We start from the raw sequence: 22,673 nt of genomic DNA, 5'->3' as shown, positions 1-22,673 counted from the left end.
GTTTTTTACCTACATGTACACCAATTAATCATAATCCCTTCAAAATAGCTAGTTAAAAGTCGAATCACATGATAAAATCATTTAGTAATTTAAGGAAATTTGAATCCTTTTGTCCCCTTTTTTAATCTTTTGCTAACCTGTGTTTTGTATTTTGTGTCAAAGGCTGAGATCCTAATGGTTGAACGTGACAGAATAAACGTTAAAAAAATGTTGATTCAGGTGCCAGTTCAGATCGGAAGAACAATCTCGTACTGATTTTGTCTGCTTTCCCATGCACTGCTTAGGCAATAACTTCCTATGTTACAATGGGGCACATTTCCTCTAACCTAAATTAATTTAAGACATCGCAGCTGCATGTGCAGCATCTTCTGACTCCAAAAGTAATGATTCCTCAAATTAGCCCTAGTATCAAAAGTAACTAGGACAGGAATTGAGTCTGTTACATAGGATGTTGTGTCTTTTCAAACAGGATGTTGTGAGTTTATAACTGCACAGCCCTAGTCCTGAGGGATGACTTACAAGTCAGCGGCGGTGTGGTTGTGATGTAGGGGTTGGTTTAGTGTTGCGGGGGGGTTCTGCTTGTTCCCCAGGTCCTTCCTCACGAGACTGTTTAAGGAGGTCAAAGAGAGGAGAGTCCTGCACGGAAGAACAAGATATTGAGTTACATCACTGACCTGAAACCGAGAATGCCTATATAGGAACTAATTAGAGGAAACAATGTGTTTTTCACTAAATGAGGCACTGTTTGTAATTTCATTTGAACACATTCAAATGAATTCATTCATTTTATTCCCAAATATTAGTAAAAACATTCTATTAAAGAGCTTGTTCATCCAAAAATGAAAATGATGTCATTAATTACTCATATTGTCATGGTGGTCTGGTGAACGCGTGAGAAAGATTGACACAGAAGAGAAAAAAAAAAAACAGTTAAAATCATTATTTTTGTTTTCTTTGCACACACATAAGTATTCTCGTAGCTTCATAACACTGATGTCACTTGGACTATTTTAATGATGTCCTTACTACCTTTCTGGGCCTTGAACGTGTCAGTTGCTTTGCGGTTTATGCGGGGTCAGAAAACTGTTAGAAATTCATCAAAAATATCTTTCTCTTTTTTAGGTGAACTATCCCTTTAAGCAATATAAGACACGTTTTTAGAGATTAAAAAAAAATAAAATCGATAAAAACCAGGATTCGTACAGATACTGTAAAATGAAATTCCAGGACTTTTCTACTACTTTTTAGATTTTCAAGGACTTCAATCAAAGATCTAACTTATGTCTTCCATTTCAAATTCTAATTACAAAAAAAACAGTAATAATAAGTAAATAAAATAAATAAAATGGCCAAACAAAAATATACTAATAAAAAAAATGGCTAAAATAAAGAAAAGCATGCACATAAAAACTATTACTACTAAATTATTACAAAGTATACTACACTTTTACTATAGTAAAACCACGATTAATTTATGTATGTGTATACTTTTTTCTTTGGTTTTGTTTTTATAACTGTACTCCATTAATGGTTTGATGTTTTCTACTGTTCTACTGGAAAAGATTCACGATCCATGCTCTGAAGAGTAGTGATGGGTCATTCTTGAACGATTCGTTCATTTTGAACAAATCTTTAATGTGACTCGGGACGAATGAGTCATCTCTGGGAGTGATTTGTTTAGCCACGCATGCACAACATTAGGTTCTGTACTGGAATTAGTTCACCTGTTTCGAGTCTTCGGGTTTTTCGAGTCGATCGTTCATCTTATGGGGCGGTCACGTGATGAACGAACAACTCAAACCCGAAAACTTGTCAGATAAGAGGTGAGGTGAGCTAATCATAGACTAAAGACCCAGGTAAACAATGAATTAATCTTTTCTGTTTCTTACAGCATTATAATTTTGTTTCGTTTGTAGTGTGATGAACGTTTGTGTAAGCAGTAGATGTGTTAGGGAGGTAACGTAACATTTTAATTATATTTTGCTAAAATGAACGAAATGACTCGAAAAAAGATTCGTTCATTTTGCTGAACGAGACTCAAAGGTCAGAGTCGGTAAAATGATCCGAACTTCCCATCACTACTGAAAAGCTAATCTAAAACAAAAAAGTTTTGCGAACCCGCTCCGAAGTTCCGATCTAAATCCAATGATTTTTGATCTGCCCTACAAAAATCCGATCTAAAGCAAAGATTCGGGAACTTGCTCTGAAGTTCTGGTCTAAATCCAATGATTCGCACTCCAAAGATCCGATCTATAGCAAAAGATTTGCAAACCTCCTCCTAAGTTCTAATCTAAAGCAAAAGACTCGCAAATTTGCTCCGAAGTTCCGATCTAAATTAATGATTCGCGTTCCACGCTCTTAAGTCCCGATATGAATAGTAATTAATTAAGAACCTTTTTTCGGCTCAGGACTCAGAGTGCGGAGCACAAATCATTTGACTTGCGTTGTGTATCGTGAATCGTTTGATTTAGATTGGGACTTCAAATCGCGTATCACGAATCTTTTGATTTGAATCATTCGATTTAAATCATTACATTCGCGAAATGATTCGCAAATGTTCCTGTCTAATTAAAACGATTTACAATATGTGAATCAAAGTCGAAATTTGAAAAATGTTTTGAGATACACAGTTCCAATCTAAATCAAATGACTTGTGATCCGCGATCCGATTGGAATGCTGCGAAACAGTGAATCATTTTGTGATGCAATAGTTTATCTGATTCAGAGTTTCAAAAAGCTGTTTCACCCGTCACTACGTGCTTTTTAAAACTGTTATCAGTGATGTTGAAATTCAACAATGAATGGCTCTTTTTTTTTTTTTTTTTTTAAGAATTATTTTTGGCGTCAATCAGAGCGGTTCCAGCTTTCCAGCGGTTTCCAGCAAAAATTAATCTGTTCCTATTTTCGCGTCTTCAGCCATGTTTACACGACACTGTCTGTACTACTATTTGCTTAGCTCGACTGTTGTTTGACATTAACTGAAATAAGCAAAAAAGTTGTTTTAAATTGAGTGAATCGTGCGTGAAAAGATACATGCTTATTGACAAAATTAAACGTTTAATTCATAGATACATTATCTTTCAATAATTTGAACACTTTTAAAGTACCCATTTAGGAATACTGCTATTTTCAAGGGTTTTCCAGGCCTTAAATTTTAAAAAGTCAAATACAAGTAATTCATACACTTTAAGCACCTTGAATGAACCCTGACACAAAAAAATAAAATTAAATGTGATTTAATTAACACTACAAACAGTAAATAACCTAAAAGATGATAAACAACAGAATTTTAAGAGACAAAAAGGATGAACCTTTTTTACATTTGCATGCTTTCTCAACTTCATTCAAAACCGGTTGGACAAAAAGTGCAATGAACTCATAATACTCCCTTGATTTACAAGCTATATGAGTTTGCATAATGCGCTGTACATATGATGTCACGTCGAGTTAAATGTGTGAACTTTGGACTGGCAATCCCTCTTTGTAAGTGCTAGGAATCAATGAGCAATGTGCTCTTGCATACAACACACAACACACCCTTTATAATCAAAAAGAATCCACAAGGAAAAAACAAAACAAAAACTACAAAACTTACTAGCAAAGGTCTGAGCACTTATGGGCTTTGAAATTAACTATTTCATGACTAAATGTTGTATGACTATAATATACGCTACCAATCAAAAGTTTTTGAACAGTAAGATTTTTAATGTTTTCAAAGGTCTCTTCTGCTCAACAAGCCTGCATTTAAAGGCATTTAATATTTTTTTTGCTATTTAAAATAACTGTTTTCTATTTAAATATATTTTAAAATGTAATTTATTCCTGTGATCAAAGCTGTACTTTGGATCAAATAAATACAGGCTTTTAAAGAGACTAACCCTTAAACATTAAAAATCTTACTGTTCAAAAACTTTTGATTGGTAGTGTACACAAATTTTCACACTGATTTTAAAATACAAAATTAGTCACATAAGTCTTAAAAATGGCTCATTCCAGCAGTACAGACTCAAGAACACGTAATACAACTATACTTAAAGTGCTTTGCACAAGCCTTTTATTTTTATTAAATAAATACCAATGATTCATGGTTTAGGTGGCACCAATTTTGGATATGGATCTAGACGCCTATACTATGCTAACAGCAGCCAAGTCTCTACTATTATCTACTTATGTAACAAAGCAAACAAATGTGATTTTTACAAAGGAAAAAATAAAAATAAAGATCTTATCTTTTACAGAAACTTTGCGTGCCCATAATATGATCAACCATGAAGCATTCAAACCATTATAAACTCTACAGAAAACTCATTTTTATGTCTGGTACGTAAAAGACAAAGAGGAGGTGCTTTAACTCCAGCCCCACCCTCTCGTGTGCCTTTCAGTCCTCCACATGAAGAAAACTTCAGTGTAAACCAGAGACTGAACAGCAGAGGTTAGGCACTATAAACCTCACGTGGCTTCAACAAAGTAACAGACTATGACTAAAATCTCGAGGAGACAAAGACGATCACGCCTCAAGTCACACAGAGATGGGAAGCCAATTAACGGAACAAGAAACTGAAATTAAACCAGGCTTGGTGGTGGAAATTTCACATTGCTGTTCTTCGTGAAGAAGATCAACTAGGTATGGATTCTCTTTTCATCAAAGGCTCAGAGAACCTTCAAAGCACTTTGGAACTGTGGATATGAAGAGCAAATATCTAGAAACCAACTTCCTGTGCCGGTAACAAGGCGGCTATTCATTGAACCACACACAAAGCATACACCACGTCTCATTGAGTGGAAAAAGAAGAAGGTAAACTGATGTGGTTTGTTCATGCTTACGTACGCATGCTTTTTGCACTTTGAAAGAAGGATTACGCAACATCTGAGCGGTAAGAAGCTCCATCTTACAGCTCTATGTAATTCATTTCACGTTTTGATTCTTCGAGCTTTAAAAGCACTGACTGACTTCTTTAAGTTAAACTCTAATCGATGACAATGACCGAAAAGAACAATTCAAGTACAAGCTGTGCCAACGATAACTTTAAATATGTATTATACAGCTCCGTTTTCAGTATTGTCTTTATCCTCGGGCTGCTCTTCAACATGGTGGCCTTGTACATTTTCGTCTGCAGACTGAAAATGCGCAACGAAACTACAACATACATGCTGAACCTTGTGGTCTCAGATACTCTCTTCGTGTTCAGCTTGCCTTTCAGGGCGTTTTACTTTATTAACCGTCAATGGCCTTTTGGCAACGCTCTCTGCAAGATCTCAGTGGCCTTGTTCTACACCAACATGTACGGCAGCATCCTCTTCCTCACGTGCATCAGCATGGACCGCTTCCTGGCAATTGTATATCCCTTTGCGTCCAGGACGCTGAGGACCAAACGCAATGCTAGAATCGCCTGCACCTTGATCTGGGTGGTTTTGCTGTCGGGAGGCCTCTCCGCAAGTTTCGTGATGGACACCACTTCGTATACGAACAACACAATATACTGTTTTGAAAACTACTCCAACCTCCAGTGGAAGTCAAAGGTGTCAAAAGTGGTGGTGTTTATGACGACGGTGGGCTTTTTGATTCCGCTGATGATCAACTTTATCTGCTCCATGAGGGTCCTGCAGACCTTACGACACCCTGAGAGCATCAACCGTGGAGGGCAGCTGAACAAGGCTAAGATATTGCGTATGATTGTGGTGCACTTGCTCATTTTTTGTTTTTGCTTCTTTCCGTACAACGTCAATCTGGTCTTCTACACCTTGGTCCGAAGTCAGGTTATTACAAACTGCACTGTGGAGTCAGTGGTCCGGACGATTTATCCGATCGCATTTTGCATCGCCGTGACCAACTGTTGCTTTGACCCGGTCATCTATTACTTCACCTCAGAGACAATTCAGAACTCTATTAAACGAAAGTCTTACGCTGTGCGCAAAAACACGCTGAACACCACAATTGACAACAGTGTTAACAACAGAAATTACTCTATGAATAAAATCACATCTCTTAAAGCTAAATTCATCATCGAAGAGTCTACAATATAACCAAAGCTCAGGCAGCAGTTGCTTTTTATACATATTTCGTATCAAATTCTATTCATCCGACATTCAGCCAGTTGGTTGGCACAGAATATACTGACTAATAAATAACTGAATATTGCTAAACTTGCAAAAGTCTGAGTATCATCTTGGTGCTTGAATGGATGTGTTTACAGGCCAAACTGTACTGTTTTCCTAATGGATTATTGATCTTGTAATTGTATAAGAACTGTATATGACTGAAACCTGACAAAGAAATATCAGTATTTCTGCACAAAGTGCTACATTTTAAGACAAACAACAAATTAAAGTCTAAACAGCAGCAGTTTTTGTATCATGAATTAATAATGGGTAACACTTTACAATTAATTTCGATTAGTACTACAATGCACTGACTAACGTGAGCAAACAATGAGCTTATTAGTATTAATAAGTAGTGTAATAAATGCATTGTTCAACAAATGACACATTGTAAAGTGTTACTCAATACATATTTTGCACAGCATTTAATATTCTGGGTTAATTTTAGTTTATAAACAGCTATATTTAAATTCACTTGTAATTTATATAAAATTAGAAATTAACTAAATTATTAAATGCTGTTGTTAACTGTTATTTCACACAATATATTGTACTGTATTCATTAAATGTTAACTGAACCTCACTGTAAAGTGTTACCATCTAAACAGATCATTTTGTTTATTATTTTGTTTGACATTTCAATGTATTAATGCAGTAAACCTCTATTATATGTACAGTAATATCCACCAAAACTGCTAGTGTCTTGTAACAAATGACACTTGGGGTAAAATGTTTTGATAAAATATTCCCATGTGCCATTTCGTGTTTATTCCTGGGCAATTCAGACAGTTTGTATTGTCTTCCAAGCCAAGTCATGACTAATGTAAACAAATTCCATTATATCCGTTTAGTCTGAGGACAAACAGTAAGAGGAAAAGGGAGTGTCTCATTGAGAACGATGACATTTTGTGCGCTTTGGTCCACTGATTACTGAATATACCAAGTTTTGGTAATGTATGAAATTAAGCTGATGACGAACAGGTCTGCAGGGTGTGTCGCTTACATGTGGTAAGAGCTTCACCTAGAAGTAGCTCAAGCAGTATTTTTCATTTTTTCTATTTTTTATATTATATAAACTTTTATAATCTTTTCTCATTTTCAAATATTCTTTTTTTTAAAAAAAACGTACCAATAAGGAACTGAATGACCCAAATCAAAGCTGCATTTCAGGAACGCTTAACAGGACTGAACGAGCCCTGCTCCATCACTTACACTGCATTCCTTGCGCAATCACATGCCCGAGGGCCACGCTCACAAAAACTCTCAAATCATACCTCTAAAGGGCATTTTAAACAGTAGACAGCAGGCTTTGCATGTGATCTTGCTGCCTTACACACACAGGAGCCTGAATGAGCCGGTTTAACACTAGCCAGGACAATTCCAGCTTAAAGCTAGTGAGTGCAAAACACACTGCATTTCTGAAAGTGATTTCTGTACATTTATTTTTTTGGATGTAAATGCTAATAAAACTAACAAAAGTTCAGTAAAATGTAATTTATTTCTTAATGAAATGCCTTGCATATATATAAAAATAGAACAGAGTGATGATTCAAAAAAATGTCAGCGCTCAGAAAATGAGGAAACAGTGACTACATTGCCAAAATGCATTTTTGGTTATAAATAAAATTATTAGTCAGTGGAAACTGGTAGATTTACAAAAATACTTGGTCATGCGTGCCACTAGCAGTAGGATTTCTGTGCATTAACGTGGCAGCTGGCAAGGCATTAACTTCTTCAACTCTACAATAACACATCTGTAATCTTCACTCAGGTCCAATGTGTGAACACCCACAATGTGTGAACACCCACAATGTGTGAACACCCACAATGTGTGAGCGTAATCCATCAATAACAGGCCCTTAACTTAAGTAAACAAGAAAAGATAAAACGCTTGTGATGTACAGACAAGATGTGTTTCTGAGGAAATCTCTCACTGAATCTGATGCTAAATGATTATTTGAACATGCAGAAACCTAATACTTCCTGTGTAGGCCACAGCATACACTACCCTGGGAAATTTCAGGTAGACAGCGACTTGCACAACACATCCTTGGACCAAGACAGACAAGTGAAAGCAGGTCACTAAAGGGGTCAGGAATGCAGTCAAAAAAAATAAAATAAAATAAAAAAAATCTGTAAAAAATTGTTTACTTTTTTCCCCAATACAAAATGACAAATTTCAACAAGCTGGAAATTAAATAGCTATAAAGTCACTCCACATATTAATTTTACTGGAAAATGATGGCATATGATGTGCACAATATTAAACTGCTTTTTGTAGATACATTCGTACTAATGCTTTCACTGATCCTCACAAGTCATTTTTGCAGTTTCGACAAAACCTCATCTACATTAGCTACCTAGATAACATCATATTTGTGAGAAACCAGCAGGATTTGCAACAGCAATAAGCAAAGTGTCACAGAAAACCAAAAAAGCTTGTACAGATTTAAATAAAAATGTGAAAACCAGTGGCAATTTTCTGTCAACTGAGCTTACTGTTACGTCATTTTAGGTATTTTGTAAATCACCACTTTATATGAAACTGTGTGAATTCAGTTTGCTTTTAAAAAATAAAAATCAAGTGATAGAAGTGAAATATGCTTACTGAGTGAATTTAAATTTGCAGTAGATAGTCAATAAAATTATGACGGGTTTATATATACAGATGTCGAAATGTTATGACTTTAAATTAAAATTACAAGATTAAAGTCATAATATTTTGAGAATAAAGTTGAATATTTCAAGAATAAAGTCAAAATTACAAGAATAAAGTCAAAATATTTCAGAACACATTTGGAATATCTAGAACACACTCTCAAAATATTATAACCTTATTGTCGAAACGTTCAGACTTTGTTCTCGCAATTCTCGTAATTTTGAATTTATTCTCAAAATATTCCGACTTTGTTGTCGAAGCGTTCAGACTTTGTTGTCGAAACGTTCAGAATTTATTCTCAAAATATTAACATTGTTGTCAAAAGGTTTAGACTTTGTTTTGTCGACTTTATTCACACAATTGTCGTAATTTTGAATTTCTCAAAATATTATAACTTCATTCTCGTTCAGACTTTGTTGTCGAAACGTTCAGACTTTTTTCTTGCAATTTTGAATTTATTCTCAAAATATTATAACATTGTTGTCAAAAGGTTTAGACTTTATTCTCGCAATTTTGAATTTATTCTCAAAATATTATAACTTCATTCTCGAAACGCTCCGACTTTATTCACACAATTGTCGTAATTTTGAATTTCTCAAAATATTATAACTTCATTCTCGAAACGCTCCGACTTTATTCACACAATTGTCGTAATTTTGAATTTCTCAAAATATTATAACTTTATTCTCGAAACGTTCAGACTTTATTGTCGAAACGTTCCTACTTTATTCTCGCAATTTTGAATTTATTCTCAAAATATTATAACTTCATTCTCGAAATGTTCCGACTTTATTCACACAATTGTCGTAATTTTGAATTTATTCCCAAAATATTATAACTTCATTCTTGAAACGTTCAGACCTTTCTCTCGAAACGTTCAGACTTTTCTCTCGAAATGTTCAGACTTTATTCTCGCAATTCTAGTAATTCTGAATTTATTCTCTAAATATTATAACTATTCCCGAAACGTTCAGACTTTATTGTTGAAACATTCAGACTTCATTGTCGAAACTTTCCTACTTTATTCTTGCAATTTTGAATTTATTCTCAAAATATTATAACTTTATTGTCGAAATGTTCAGACTTTATTGTTGAAACGTTCCGACTTTATTCTGGCAATTTTGAATTTATTCTCAAAATATTACAACTTTATTCTCGAAACGTTCAGACTTTTCTCTCGAAACGTTCAGACTTTATTCTCGCAATTCTTGTAATTTTGAATTTATTCTCAAAATATTTCAACTTTATTCTCGTAACTTCGACTTTATTCTCATAATATTTCGACTTAATTTCCATAACATTGACTTTATTCTCGTAATCTTAGTTTTTTTTTTTTTTTTTTTTTGGAACCTGGCACTAAAGCGCTGTCGTAACCAAAGTTTAGGCTGTACTTTTTTTTTTTTGCTTACTATTTCAATCCAGAGCTAAACTACTATATTAGTAATAAATCCACACACCCCATCCATATTTGAACAGTTATATGGCATACACACACGCAAGTTTATTGATTTAGTGTGACTATATATATATATATAAAAAGTCTTAATATGTGTTAAAGGCACCTTCACTCAAGCTTGACTGAGAACAGAGCATGTTCAACTAACCGAGAGACATCAGAGCAATGATGTAGATAAAGATGGATGAGATGAAGCAAAATGGTGAGTTAATTCCTCTTTATGTCTATGAATCTAAAGTTTAGAAAAATTATCTATAATTTTACCATCAAGACTAGAGTGCTCTATGAGTTTGTTAAAGTTTATATATCCTTTACACTAAGGTTGTCAAACGATTAATCATGATTAATCCATCCAAAATAAAAGTTTCTATTTACATACACGGTGTGTGTACTGTGTATATTTATTATGTATATAAAAATACATACATACATGTATATATTAAGGAAAAATATGTAAGATTGATATATAAAATATTTATACATAATCTAAATTATAGACATGCATATATTTTGTCAAATATATACATGTATGTGAGAGTATGTTTATATACATAATAAATATACACAGTATAAACACACATAGTATGTAAACAAACTTATTTTAGATGCGATTAATCGTGATTAATCGTTTGACAGCCCTACTTCACACACTCAATTTAATAATCATTATAATACAAAACATTTTCAACCTAAAACTACCACTTTATGTGCCTTTTTATTAATACATAGCATAATTTTAAATATCAAGTTTAAACCAAACATTTCTAAAAGTATTAATATTTAGTACAGACAAAATTCAGGCAAGTTATTCAATCAAATTCAAGTTTAAATGTGCACATTTACAATGTGTGCAAGTAACAGGCAGTAATGAAATTCTAGGCTCCTTTACTGCTTTCTAAATGAAGTCCTCCTCTGTCATAATTCAATCACATTACTTTTCCGTTTCATAACCCCAAGTCATATAGACTCAGCCGCCCTGGCTGATTATGACCAGGCGAGAACAGGTGGTTTGTTTTATACGAAGAGGAAGTCGTAACTTTGTAAATTTCCTTCTACGCTTTGAGGTGGCTATATGAAGAGGAGGCACTCAACAGCACCTGCATTGTAACCAAATAAAAAAACAAAAAGTCTAACAACACAGTGCCTGAAACCTCATTATATTATAATTAAAAACGTTAGTACTGCTGTAACAGTACAGCTGTTTTCCCTCTCGCCAAAGACAGGTTCCTCATTCATTTCTGGACCACAAGAAGGTTCTGACTGATGCAAACCAAGCTGAAAGTGATCATGGATCTCCGTAACACAACGTACATATCTATTCAAGCCAACTGCACGGTGGACACCAGCTACCGCTTCACCTACTACAAGATCTCCTACAGCGTGATTTTTATATTCGGCGTTATCAGCAATGCCACAGCCCTGCGACGTTTCTGCCGCATACCTCAAACGTTCACTAGCACGGTCATCTACATGGCCAACTTGGCGGCTGCGGATATCTTCTTCGTGATATCTCTCCCCCTGCGCATCTATTATTACCACAACAAAGCTGCCGCTATCTCCAACCGCACCAACGACTGGTCTCCAGGAGGTGCTTTCTGCCAGCTGACCTTCACATTGAAGTACATCAGCCTATACGGAGGAATCTTTTTCCTGGTTTGCATTGGAGTAGACCGCTACTTTGCCGTGGTTCACCCTCTACATCAACACCTGAGGAAGGTTCGTACCGCCCGCATGCTCAGCGCTGGGATCTGGTGCCTAGTCCTGGCCCTCAGCCTCACTCTGCCTCTTCTGTATTCTGCGGCATCGCGGTGGCACAAGTCATGCCTTTTGGATCCGTCTTCCAAACGGGACCATACTATAATCCTAGCTGCTCTCGGCCTGGTGCAAATCGCCTACCTATTGCCCGCGTTGCTCCTGCTGTTCAGCTACTGCAGCATACTCCGTATGCTCCGCAGCCTGCCGCACCGCAGGAAGATCCGGCACCGACGCACACTCACCGTCATCTACTGGGTGCTGGTGGTCTTTTTTCTCTGCTTTACCCCTTATCACCTCAATCTGCTAGGTTATACTCTCACACAGGTGGGCCTTGTGCGCAGCTGCGGCCTGGCTCAAGTCACAAAAGTGCTTCATCCCATAGTGCTCTCACTGGCCAGCACCAATTGCTGCCTAAACCCACTCATTTACTATTTTTCCAGTAGCCTGATTCACAAAGAGACGACCGGCAGCAGAGGAAGTGCAAGTCAATGATGTGTTTGCTCAGCAACGTCACAGATTTTAGACTAGAAACAGACCATGGAAAGGTCATTTAAAGGATTAGTTCATTGCCAGAATAAACATTTCCTGGTAATTTACTTACTCCCCCCCCGATGTCATCCAAACTGTTCATGTCTTTCTTCAGCCAAAAAGAAAGGTTTTTGAGGAAAACATTCCAGGAATTTTCTCCGTATGGGTACTTCAATGGGGATAAATGGGTTGAAGGTCCAAAATGGCAATTTCAGTGCAACTTCAAATGGCTCTACACAATCCTACCTGAGAAATATGGATTTTATCTACAGGGTTCATATGGATACTGTAAAATTAAATTCCAGGGAAATTCAAGGACTTTTCAAGCATTTTTTAAAGGCCTTCAACCAGAGGTTCCATTACTATGTGCTTTTTAAAATCATTAAAGGTGATGTTGAAATTCGAAAATGAATTTTTTTTTTTATTTAATCTGGTTTTTGCTAGTGAATCGCTTGGAAATGAATGATCAAAGTCATGAGTTTAAATCATTAGGAGCGGTTCCAGCGTAAATGACTCAATTGATTTGGTTCTCTTTTCGCATCTTCAGCCATGTTTACACAACACTGTCGCGGCACATCAGTACTACTACTTGCTTAGTTTGATCATTTTCTGATATTAACATAAATAAGCAAAAAATATAAGATATATTTTGAATTGCGTAAAAAGATGTGCTTATTGACAAAATTAAACACTTCCTTTATAGATACATTGTTTTTCAATAATTGAAGCATGTTTCCAAGTACCTCTTCAGGAATATTGCTATTTTCAAGGGTTTTCCAGGCCTTAAATTTAAAAAAGTAAAATTCAAGTACTTTCAGCACCTTGTACGAACCCTGTATCTAGCGAAACAATCGGTCATGTTCTAAAAAAGAAACTAAATTAAATGTACTAGCTTGACCTCACGCTTTATGTAATCACGCACACGTGACTTCTAACTTCATTACGCAATGCGTGAAGTCACAGACACGCATCGCAGGGCTAGCGCAAGATGAGCATTTGTGGTTAAAGGGTATATAAATGACATTTTTTAGAAAATAACCGATCGTTTTGCTATATCAGACGCTTATTCTTTGGCTGGGATTGTGTAGAGCCCTTTGAAGCTGCATTGAAACTGCAATTTGGACTTTCAAACCCTAAAGTCCACTATATGAAGAAAAATCCTGGAATGTTTTCCTCAAAAACATTAATTTCTTTTCAACTGAAGGAAGAAAGACGTGAACATCCTGGATGACGTGGTGAGTATATGATCAGGAACTGTTTTATTCTGAAAGGGAACTAATCCTTGAAATGATAGCTCAACTTATGCTTTAGGTGACTGAATAAAGCAAACAATGCACGCAAATGGCAGCAGACAGTTACTCACCGCTTTCCATGCGAGACTCTCCATGATAACATGTTCGCACTGCTCCAGGTGCTTCATCATGTCGTGTTTCAGGGTGGGCTCGGCTTTAATAAAGCTCTCTATCACCTTGTAGAAATCAAAAGCAGGCAGCTGGAAGACGTCCAAGATCCATGGAAAACACAGATCAGTTTCTACAGAATCGCTGGCCCCTGAGTTGCGGCCAAACCCTCCACTCCTTAAGGAGTTCCCTGAAAAAAGAAAGCAGCAGGTGCAGTTAATGTATACAAGTTAGTTCTATAAACCGAAGCTAAAAAAGACTTTGGACAAATTGTTGTACATGTGTAAATTACAGTAAAGGACTTACCAATATAGGTTGCCATAACCACTTCCAGGGCACATGCGAGCAGTGAGGTATGGAATGCTGCATTGTTGAGAAGTTTACTAAAAAAATGAAGTAACATGATTAATTGTCAGTGTATAGTTCATAACTAAATCACAGATTATTTATTGCGGTAATAATCTGATAAATGACAGTGTGGAGGAAGTTTTATGTGTTTATCTGAAAAATGATTTATTATATTATTAGCTTTATCTGCTTTACTCCACCAAAGAGTGTTCTTTCCTTGTCTAAATGCCTCATCAGTATGCTTGAGTTGTGTTGATGTACTAAAAACAATCCATGGGTCGAAGGTGCCAAGGCAAGTGCGAGAGACCCTACATCCTAGCTTCTAAGAAGATGGTTTGCATTAAATACTTAGAAACTCATCTAGGGAACACAGATACCTTAAATGGAAACGTGTGTTAAACATACAGTATGATTGGATAAAACAGAATTCAGATTTGGGTAGAAATATTGAGCTAAGCTGACCTGAATTGAAGAGTGTATAACTGGAGACCAATTCTTCTTGCAAGAAATAAATTCTCAAAAGACTTTTGTCTCATACTTTTATTGAAACACAAAAAAAATGCCACCACAACATTTAATAATCTAAGATGATTTATAATATTGTTCTTACCTGAAGTTTTGGACAGATAATCTTTTCTCCTCCTAAAAAAAAAAAAAAAAAAGCAACACAAATGTGACCACCAGAAAAAAATAAAAAATAATTGTACAACTAGTAATATAAATGTAATTTTCATTAAGGCTTACCGATTTTAGCATCGACTCCATGACTTTATAGTAAAGCTGGGCACCAAGATTAAACCGCTGAAAACGCAAAAAACAGTTGTTGTTGTTTTTTTTTTGTTGTTGTACAAAAGCTACACTACCATTAAAATGTTTGATGTTGATCATACTTTTTGCTTTCTGAAAAAAAGTCTTAGCAAAGCGGTTTTAATTTGATCATCATAAATGAAATATTGTTAAATATTATTACAATTTAAAATTTTCAGCAGTAATTCCTCCAGTCTTCAGTCACATAATCTTTTAGAAATCATTCTAATATCCTAATTTGGTGCTCAATAAACATTTCACATTATTATCAATTTATTACAGGGTGTGCTGTAATATTTTACATTATTATCAATGTATCAATTAAAGGGTGTGCTTTTTCTGAAAACTGTTGATACATTTTGTTGTCATGATTCTTTAAAGAATCAAGTTCAGAAGAACAGCATTTATTCGAAATCTTGTTACGATATAAATGTTACTGTCACTTCTAAACAAAATCTTACTGACCTCATCTTACTGATTTTTGAACAGTATTACATTTCTAGGGTGTTATCTAGGGTGTACTTTATGGCTCCACAATCATTTTGACCAATAATAATAATAATAATAATTGTGTGCCATTACCACTAACCACTCCTATGGCAGCATTCACAAAAAGGCCAGATATTATCTAAATCAAATTAGCAGAATTATCTTCAGTCATAACAGTATGATGACGATCAGTGTAAAAAAAAAAAAAAAAAAAAAACAATTAAAAATAGGCTGGCGGTACCTTTCTGCCCAGTCCCTCACAGTGCTGGCCCACAGCCTGCGCAAACCTCTTGATGAAGACCTGGCCCAGCTCTTCAACCCTTTTCTTGATCTCTTCGGATGGGTCAACAGTGCAGTTCTGACAAACACATTCCAAATAAAATATATTGTATACACCACTTTGTTAGGCTTGCCACGATAGACGGTGTTACCGGTTTTAAGACGCAACACCGGTGACATCACTTTTCCACCGTGACACCGTCCCCACATTTTTATTTATTTTTTTTTTAAGTATTCGTTTTTTTATTAAATATTTATTTGAATTAAATGGAAAATATAATTCTAAATAATTTACTTAAGACGAGAGCATGCACTGTAATTAAAAACTGAACATGGCTACAATGCGTCATATTTCATTTATCACGTGAGGAGAACGAGAGTCGTCGAATTTACAGAAAGAGAATGGCGTTGTGTTTTTTTTTTCGTTATGTTAATAAAAGTTCTGTTTAATATCAGTGATTTTTTTTTTTTTTTGTACTTTCGTTGTCGTCCATTCAAACAATTGACGCCGAATTGCCAATTCCCGCAAAACTGAAAGTGAAAGTATAATACGCACGCATTTATAAGCTATTTAAACGCAGAAAAAAAGAGGAAAAGAGGAAACCCCCACCCCCACGGTGATACCGGTATTACCGGTGTTGTCACATGTCGATTAACCGGTGGGGAAATTTCCTCATCGTCACAACCCTACACTTTGTTTCTGTATAATATAGGTCTAGCTATTTTGTCTAATAGGGCTGGGTTTTGACAAAAATTTGATTTTAATTCACAAGCTTGAGATTTGACTCGATTTCCAATTTGATTTGATTTTGATTGTTCTGGATATATATCAGGTACAGTACATGCCAAATTGTCCCGAGGAAAAGAAATCTCTTAACTACTGCTGCAAAATAAACATGAGAGTCAGTTGGTACTACATTACTATCATATAGAAGGTTAAAATCAACTTAACCTATAATAGTCAATTAACCATCAGTTGACGAAAATAGGCATGGTTGACCAAAATTTTATTAGTCCCAGAAAAAAACCCCAACAGGAAGTAGTGAAGTCACGCAGTCTGTAACAGACAGATCGTTCAACGGCTTGTCTGTGGTAATACAGTACATCAGGCAGGACATTTAAATGCTAACCTATCATTAATCGACCTCAAATATGGCTTTTTATCTGAAAGATGTATCTGGTAGCAACCTGACATGGCTGCTCAATCTAATGTTAACCTAGAAAAATATGTGCTATTGAAGTGCCTGTGCAGAGTGTGGAAGCTTAAAAGTAGCGTGCTTACTGCGTGACAGATGGAGGTGCCGGTGCGCTCACTTGCTCTTAAACTACTGTCATTTCTGGTCATACAGATAAAAGTGATACATTTTTTGAATATATAAAAGACACTACGTTTATTTATGTGCACTCACAATAACAACAAAAACTTGCGCTTTTGTAAAATAAAAAAAGCAAACTTGATGTGCTTTCTGCCGTCTCGGTCTTTGTGAACTTGAGCATGAAACTTCAAAACTCTGTAAAATGTCTAATTTTAAAAGAACCAATTCAAATACAAAAATATTCTCAGATTATGTAATCTGTATGAAACATGCATACAGGCACATCCACTACTGCAGAGATGACGAATCAGTGTCGCCAAAAACAAAGAAAGCACTCGTTTAACAAATTATTAAAACGTTAATGCAGTCGCCTTGCTGTTTTTCTCTGACACATTTCTAATTATATCTTACGGTGCGCTGTGGAAAACTTTTTTTGCATGTGCTTGAGCACTTATGAGGCTATGTAGGCAAATAAAAGCTCATTATTATGATTAAATGGCTTATTAATAAAGGTGCGACCAATAGTCGACCAATGCTTAAAATGTACGACTATTAGTCGACCAGAAAAATCTTTAGTTGAGGGCCGTTCTACTTATTTGTATACAAATGCTCAAATTATTTAGTTATTGTTTATAATAGTTACGTTATAAATACATAACTATATATGAACTCGTATATCAAACTCGTTTATAAACATTTAGAACACTTGACGGATTTATTTAAACATAAGTTAAACATTGAAGAACAGTAAAATTTCTAATGAATGTGTTATGTGGTGCATATACAGTATTTAGCAAAATGCGAAACCTAGAGTTCTTTTTTTCTAGCAGACTAATGAATTTATGGTCACCAGATATGTTTTTCTGAGGTTAAGGTGACATTACCGACATATTGTTTACAAGCTGATGAACATCTTTGTGTGGTTGAAACACTGATTGAGTGATTACACGAGACAGGATATGGATTTCAGTTAGTTGTACTTTTTCTTTTAACATACCGTCAGGTGTTCAAGTTTATTTTATGATGAAACTGCTATTAAAGTGAAGGAGACAATCAGTTCAAGCTGTCACTTCACATTAAACAGCACCAAAACAGCATTTATTGTTTAAATACTGTAATAAAACGGACAGAATTTGAAATCTGAGACTTTGTTTTATATCAAAAGTAATAAAGCACAAGGCTTATTGCGATTTAATGGATGGGAGGTGTGCTACAATGTTCCGTTCGTTAACTGAAAACAGGCTAGACTAATCGAATCTAAGAATTTAAGAATCAATATCGTAAAATGAGAATCAATTCAAATCAGAAATTCAGTATTTTTCCCCAGCCCTGTCTAGGAAAGAACTTTTTTTTTAAAAGGAAATACCTTGTAATAAACTAGGAGATTGCTTGAGGGCTGGTCACTGGCCGAGGTGAGATCTACTCTGAGCTGCTGTATGGAGTTCATTGCAGCCCTACAGAAAAAAACAACAATGAACATGAGTGAAAAGAGAAGAAAAAGTACAGAACAAGTTTCCATTATGGTAAAATATTTTTAGAAAGACTTTCTTTTAATCACATCCATCCTTCAAGAAAGCAGTTACTGGTATGCATTTACAAACTTTCCCCAGTCAAATATCCATTAGAGCAGTATGTGCAGCCAATAATCAAACAAAACCCAGGATAAGGCCACGGCTTTGGGGGGGCACGTGAAAACACCAAAACCAGATCTCGGAGGGAATCCCATCATGTGGCATGAGTTTAGAGCATTACAAAACTGCTAGTTGCACATAATACCATTCACACAAATGACTGCGACCCCGACTAGTGAGCAAATTCCCAAGCTGTTTTTGTTAAGGTTTCAAAGATTTGGGATCCAGAAATCATTCTGAAATGCTGATTTGATGGGGATTTTTTTTATTAATGTTGATAACTGACGTTATATACATATATATAATAAATGCAGGAGAATTGGCTCATTCTTTTATGTTCTGAGAACTGAAAGTCGCACCTGATTGGGGTCTGTGGAACTGGAATTGCAACATCATCTCCAGATATGTTCTTTCTTGGAGTCATTTCCACCTTTGGCCTATGAGGAATATTGACATTTATTTCAACATATGCAGGTGCAAATGTATAACAACATGATTGTTTCAATTTAATCACACTCACACTTCTATTTTGTTTGGGGAAAGAGTCTCATCATCCACCAAGAACAACCTGGCATCAAAGTCTTTGTTTTTGTGGTACAGCTCTTCATATTGCTTGGAAAGTGTTTCCATCTATAATAAAAGAGCAAAACAGATGGCCACAAGCATTTTTTAATTCAGACTTTGGAAGGAAATTGTATTGTATGTCTTTCGCATAGCCGTTACTTTATTGTTAATAATCACAGCTGAACCGGCAATAACTTTCCAAATTATCACCATGCAAACAGAGCATCCATAAAACTATGGACATAGTCCAACAAGTAACAAGCTATAAAATACAACACAGGCAAGTTTAAATTCATAGTCCAAGGTGGGAAGTACCCCACGGGGATTTGATTAGTTATCTAAAAACCATTCAGCTCTCAAAAGCAGAAGCAGGTTTTGTTAAACATCTTCCATGACGCAATACTCACTGGAGGAAGCCCTTGGAGTCCCGACAGACCCACAGAATCCAGGAATGCACAGAAAGTGGTCTGGTACACGTTTTTCACCTGGAAAAGAAAATGTTCCATGAATGTGATGAACTACTTTTCACACAATTACGTAAATGCAGATGTGATTATACAAAAGATCTATTTTATGGACACAAGCTGTGCTTGAGGTAGAGGTGGACGATATGACTAGAGCTGCCCCCTAATAATCAACTAATCATTAGCCGACCAGAAGAGGCTTGGTCAACCAAAATTTAATTAGTCGCTTAGTCTGAGAGAAAAAAAAAAAAAAAAAAAAACACGTTAGGAAGTGGCGAAGTCATGCAGTCCACAACGGACAGATCATTAATGGCTAGTCTATGTGGTAATACAGTACATTAGGCACAACATCCAAATGCTTGCTGATCATTCATCAACCTGAAATATGGCTCATCTAAAATAACAACTTACATGGGCGCTCAATCTAACGTTAACCAAAAAAATGTGTGCTATTGAAGCTCATACAGATAAGAGTAAGACATCTTTTGAATCTGTAAAGACTCTGTTTGTTTGTGTGCACTCACAATAACAGCAAAACAATTTGCTTTTGTAAAATAATGAAAGCAAATAGGATGTACTTTCTGCCGTCCCGGTCTTTAGCCTTGAACTCCCAAGCCCAAAAAATAAAAATAAAATAATAATAATAATAATAATAATAATAATAATAATAATAATAATAATAATAATAATAATAATTCACAGAAACTCCATGTATGCCTTACAGACATATATATATTTAAAAAAAAAAAAAAAAAAAAAAAAAAAAAAAAAAAACACCAATAGAGTGCGAAATGTCAAAACAAAGAAAGCACTAGTTTATCAATTAATTCTTAAAATGTTAATGCAGTCTCAACATTGTTTTTCCCTGACACATTTATAATCATTACTTCTTTGTGTACTTGGGCGCTTATTAGTCTATGTGGGCAATTAAAGGCTCATTATTATGATTTATGGTTTATAAATAAACATGCGACTAATACTGGACTAATGCTTACAATGAATGACTACTAGTTGACCAGAAAAATCTTTAGTTGAGGGCAGCCCTAGATATGACCAAAATCTTAGATCGCGATAGGACCAAATTTATAACACAGTAACAATATATCTAACAATACAGTAGCTTTTGCTTTTTTTGATACCAAAAAAATTATACCAGCCTATATTTAAAAAAAAAAAAAAAGACAAGTAAACAATCAGCGATTAAATAATAAAAAACTAATTACAAGAAATAGGACAAAAAAAAAAAAAAAAAAAAAAACTACAGTTAAACAAAATAAATAAATGCTACATACATTGTGTAAAGTAATCAAACGTTTAAAAGCATTGCATAATCTTCAGTGTATATTAAAAAATATTTTTTTTCTTATTAAAGTTACAAAAGTGATTACAAAAGAGATTGTCTTTTTTATTGTTTGATTAACATGAATGATAGACAGCAGGAACTAGACTGCTGTCACTTTAAGAGCTACCCAGATCCAATATACAGTTACACATTTGTATTTTTTCTGAGCTTTTTTTTTTTACTTGATTTAAATTGCCGTGTTTACAAGAATACTTGCAAAGACAGGTGTTTTGACACAGCAATTAGCAATTCGAGGCCTATAAAGTGGCAAAAACGACTCGGTTTAATACTCCTGCGTTTTGTAAACAACGTCTCCACATGCAGTGTCTACCAGACAGTGCGCAAAATAGGAAAATTAGTAAATTAGTTCTCTTTCACTGCTGACTGCAATTCAACAGCTTAAAAATCACTTGTTTTTAAAACGCAATGCTTAAACGCATGCAAACGATGTTTTCGTGCCCATGTTGCACAGCAATGTCACATAAGCGTGAAACTGAGACAGAGCCCACATTACAACATACTGGTTAATCGTGTCTACTATCTACAATCGTTACTACGCCCCTAAATGAAAGCTTGCAATGGCTGATGGGATTGTGTCTGAATGAGTGCCAACCTCATCCACACTGCAGTCGCTCTCCTTGCACAGTGTTTCCAGCAACTGCACGTCCATCTCTGGAGGACGGGGTTTGGCTTTGCCCTGATTACGTCGGGATGACCTGGTTGGAGGACTCAATGTGGATGAATTAACCGCTGACTCTGGAATGAAAATAGGAGAACATTAAGATAATTTTCCTAAAAATAGTGGTTGCAAACCAGAAAAGAGACATCCTTGAGATATTATCACTATCCCTCTGAGCAATGCATTTAACCACTTGTCATTCCAAGCAAATAAGGCCATTTTTAAATGCAAGTCACATCATTTCACTGACCTCATATGACCTTCTATAGCGGAAATTGACACTAACAATTCTGGAAAACACTGATAACAATACTTATTTTTGACCTAAATTTGTGGGAAAAATGTTGTTGTGCTGGTTTCATGAAATTCTTTAGGGAGTCATTCACAATATTAATGGCATTTAAAATATTTGCCCCTGCAGTCTCCGAGCAGAGGAATGTGAGGATCACTCACTGTAGGGTGACTGAAGCAGAGAAGGCGTGAAACGCTTGGTGAAGAACTCCAGAACACACAGCAGCAATTGGAAGGCTATCACAAGGTCATCCTCCATCTGCAGAAATGTTCCTGTACATGATAAATGACACAAAAACAAGAAGTGACAATGTGGCTATGAGGACAAACTATCCATGACGTGCATAATCCAGACAGAAGCTGGGGGGGAAACTCCACTCACAAAAGCAGAAACTGTAAACAAGGCTTATTATTTACATAGACAAACAATAGAATGTGACAAATATTTCCAGTTTCTTTAATGACTCACCTTTGGCCAAGAGGAACATGGTCCAACTGCTTTCCCATAGCTCTGTTCTCCTTGAAGGAAACATACATGGGACAGTAAAACCACTGGTGTTTAATGG

The 22,673-nt window shown here is 35.5% G+C and overlaps 3 protein-coding genes across 4 annotated transcripts in view; 2 read left to right on the top strand and 1 right to left on the bottom strand.

The window, feature by feature from the left end:
* Window positions 1-13,882, top strand: part of LOC127152070 (lysophosphatidic acid receptor 6-like) — a 36,971-nt gene extending 23,089 nt beyond the window's left edge. The window contains exons 2-3 of one of the 2 annotated variants that reach the window (XM_051092475.1): window positions 10,317-10,416; window positions 11,434-13,882. In XM_051092475.1, coding sequence (XP_050948432.1) covers window positions 11,478-12,461 — 984 coding nt within the window. In that variant the 5' untranslated portion in view covers window positions 10,317-10,416; window positions 11,434-11,477 and the 3' untranslated portion in view covers window positions 12,462-13,882. Of the gene's footprint in view, window positions 1-10,161; window positions 10,417-11,433 lie in introns of those variants that run through there. The other variant, XM_051092473.1, reaches the window with a different exon arrangement.
* rb1 (retinoblastoma 1) overlaps window positions 1-22,673 on the bottom strand; it is a 41,354-nt gene that overhangs the window by 11,197 nt on the left and 7,484 nt on the right. Inside the window, 14 exon segments of the mRNA XM_051092470.1 lie at window positions 520-572; window positions 574-636; window positions 13,861-14,087; window positions 14,204-14,280; window positions 14,856-14,887; window positions 14,990-15,046; window positions 15,783-15,899; window positions 18,503-18,590; window positions 19,127-19,204; window positions 19,288-19,397; window positions 19,739-19,816; window positions 21,751-21,893; window positions 22,270-22,380; window positions 22,577-22,626. Of these exon segments, the coding sequence (XP_050948427.1) occupies window positions 520-572; window positions 574-636; window positions 13,861-14,087; window positions 14,204-14,280; window positions 14,856-14,887; window positions 14,990-15,046; window positions 15,783-15,899; window positions 18,503-18,590; window positions 19,127-19,204; window positions 19,288-19,397; window positions 19,739-19,816; window positions 21,751-21,893; window positions 22,270-22,380; window positions 22,577-22,626 (1,284 nt within the window).
* Window positions 4,385-6,844, top strand: lpar6b (lysophosphatidic acid receptor 6b). Its single transcript, XM_051092471.1, has one exon. It carries the CDS (start codon window positions 4,975-4,977, stop codon window positions 6,022-6,024), a length of 1,050 nt encoding a protein of 349 aa, XP_050948428.1. The 5' UTR covers window positions 4,385-4,974; the 3' UTR covers window positions 6,025-6,844.

The sequence above is a fragment of the Labeo rohita genome, chromosome 21 (genome assembly GCF_022985175.1).
Source record: "Labeo rohita strain BAU-BD-2019 chromosome 21, IGBB_LRoh.1.0, whole genome shotgun sequence".
In the NCBI taxonomy this organism is placed as follows: domain Eukaryota; kingdom Metazoa; phylum Chordata; class Actinopteri; order Cypriniformes; family Cyprinidae; genus Labeo; species Labeo rohita.
The sequence above is the reverse complement of the archived record's forward strand: the minus strand, read 5'-3'. Positions and strand labels throughout refer to the sequence as shown.

Excerpts from the sequence above, each read along its gene's own strand:
- lpar6b (XM_051092471.1), top strand. The coding sequence starts at position 4,975 with ATGACAATGACCGAAAAGAACAATTCAAGTACAAGCTGTGCCAACGAT.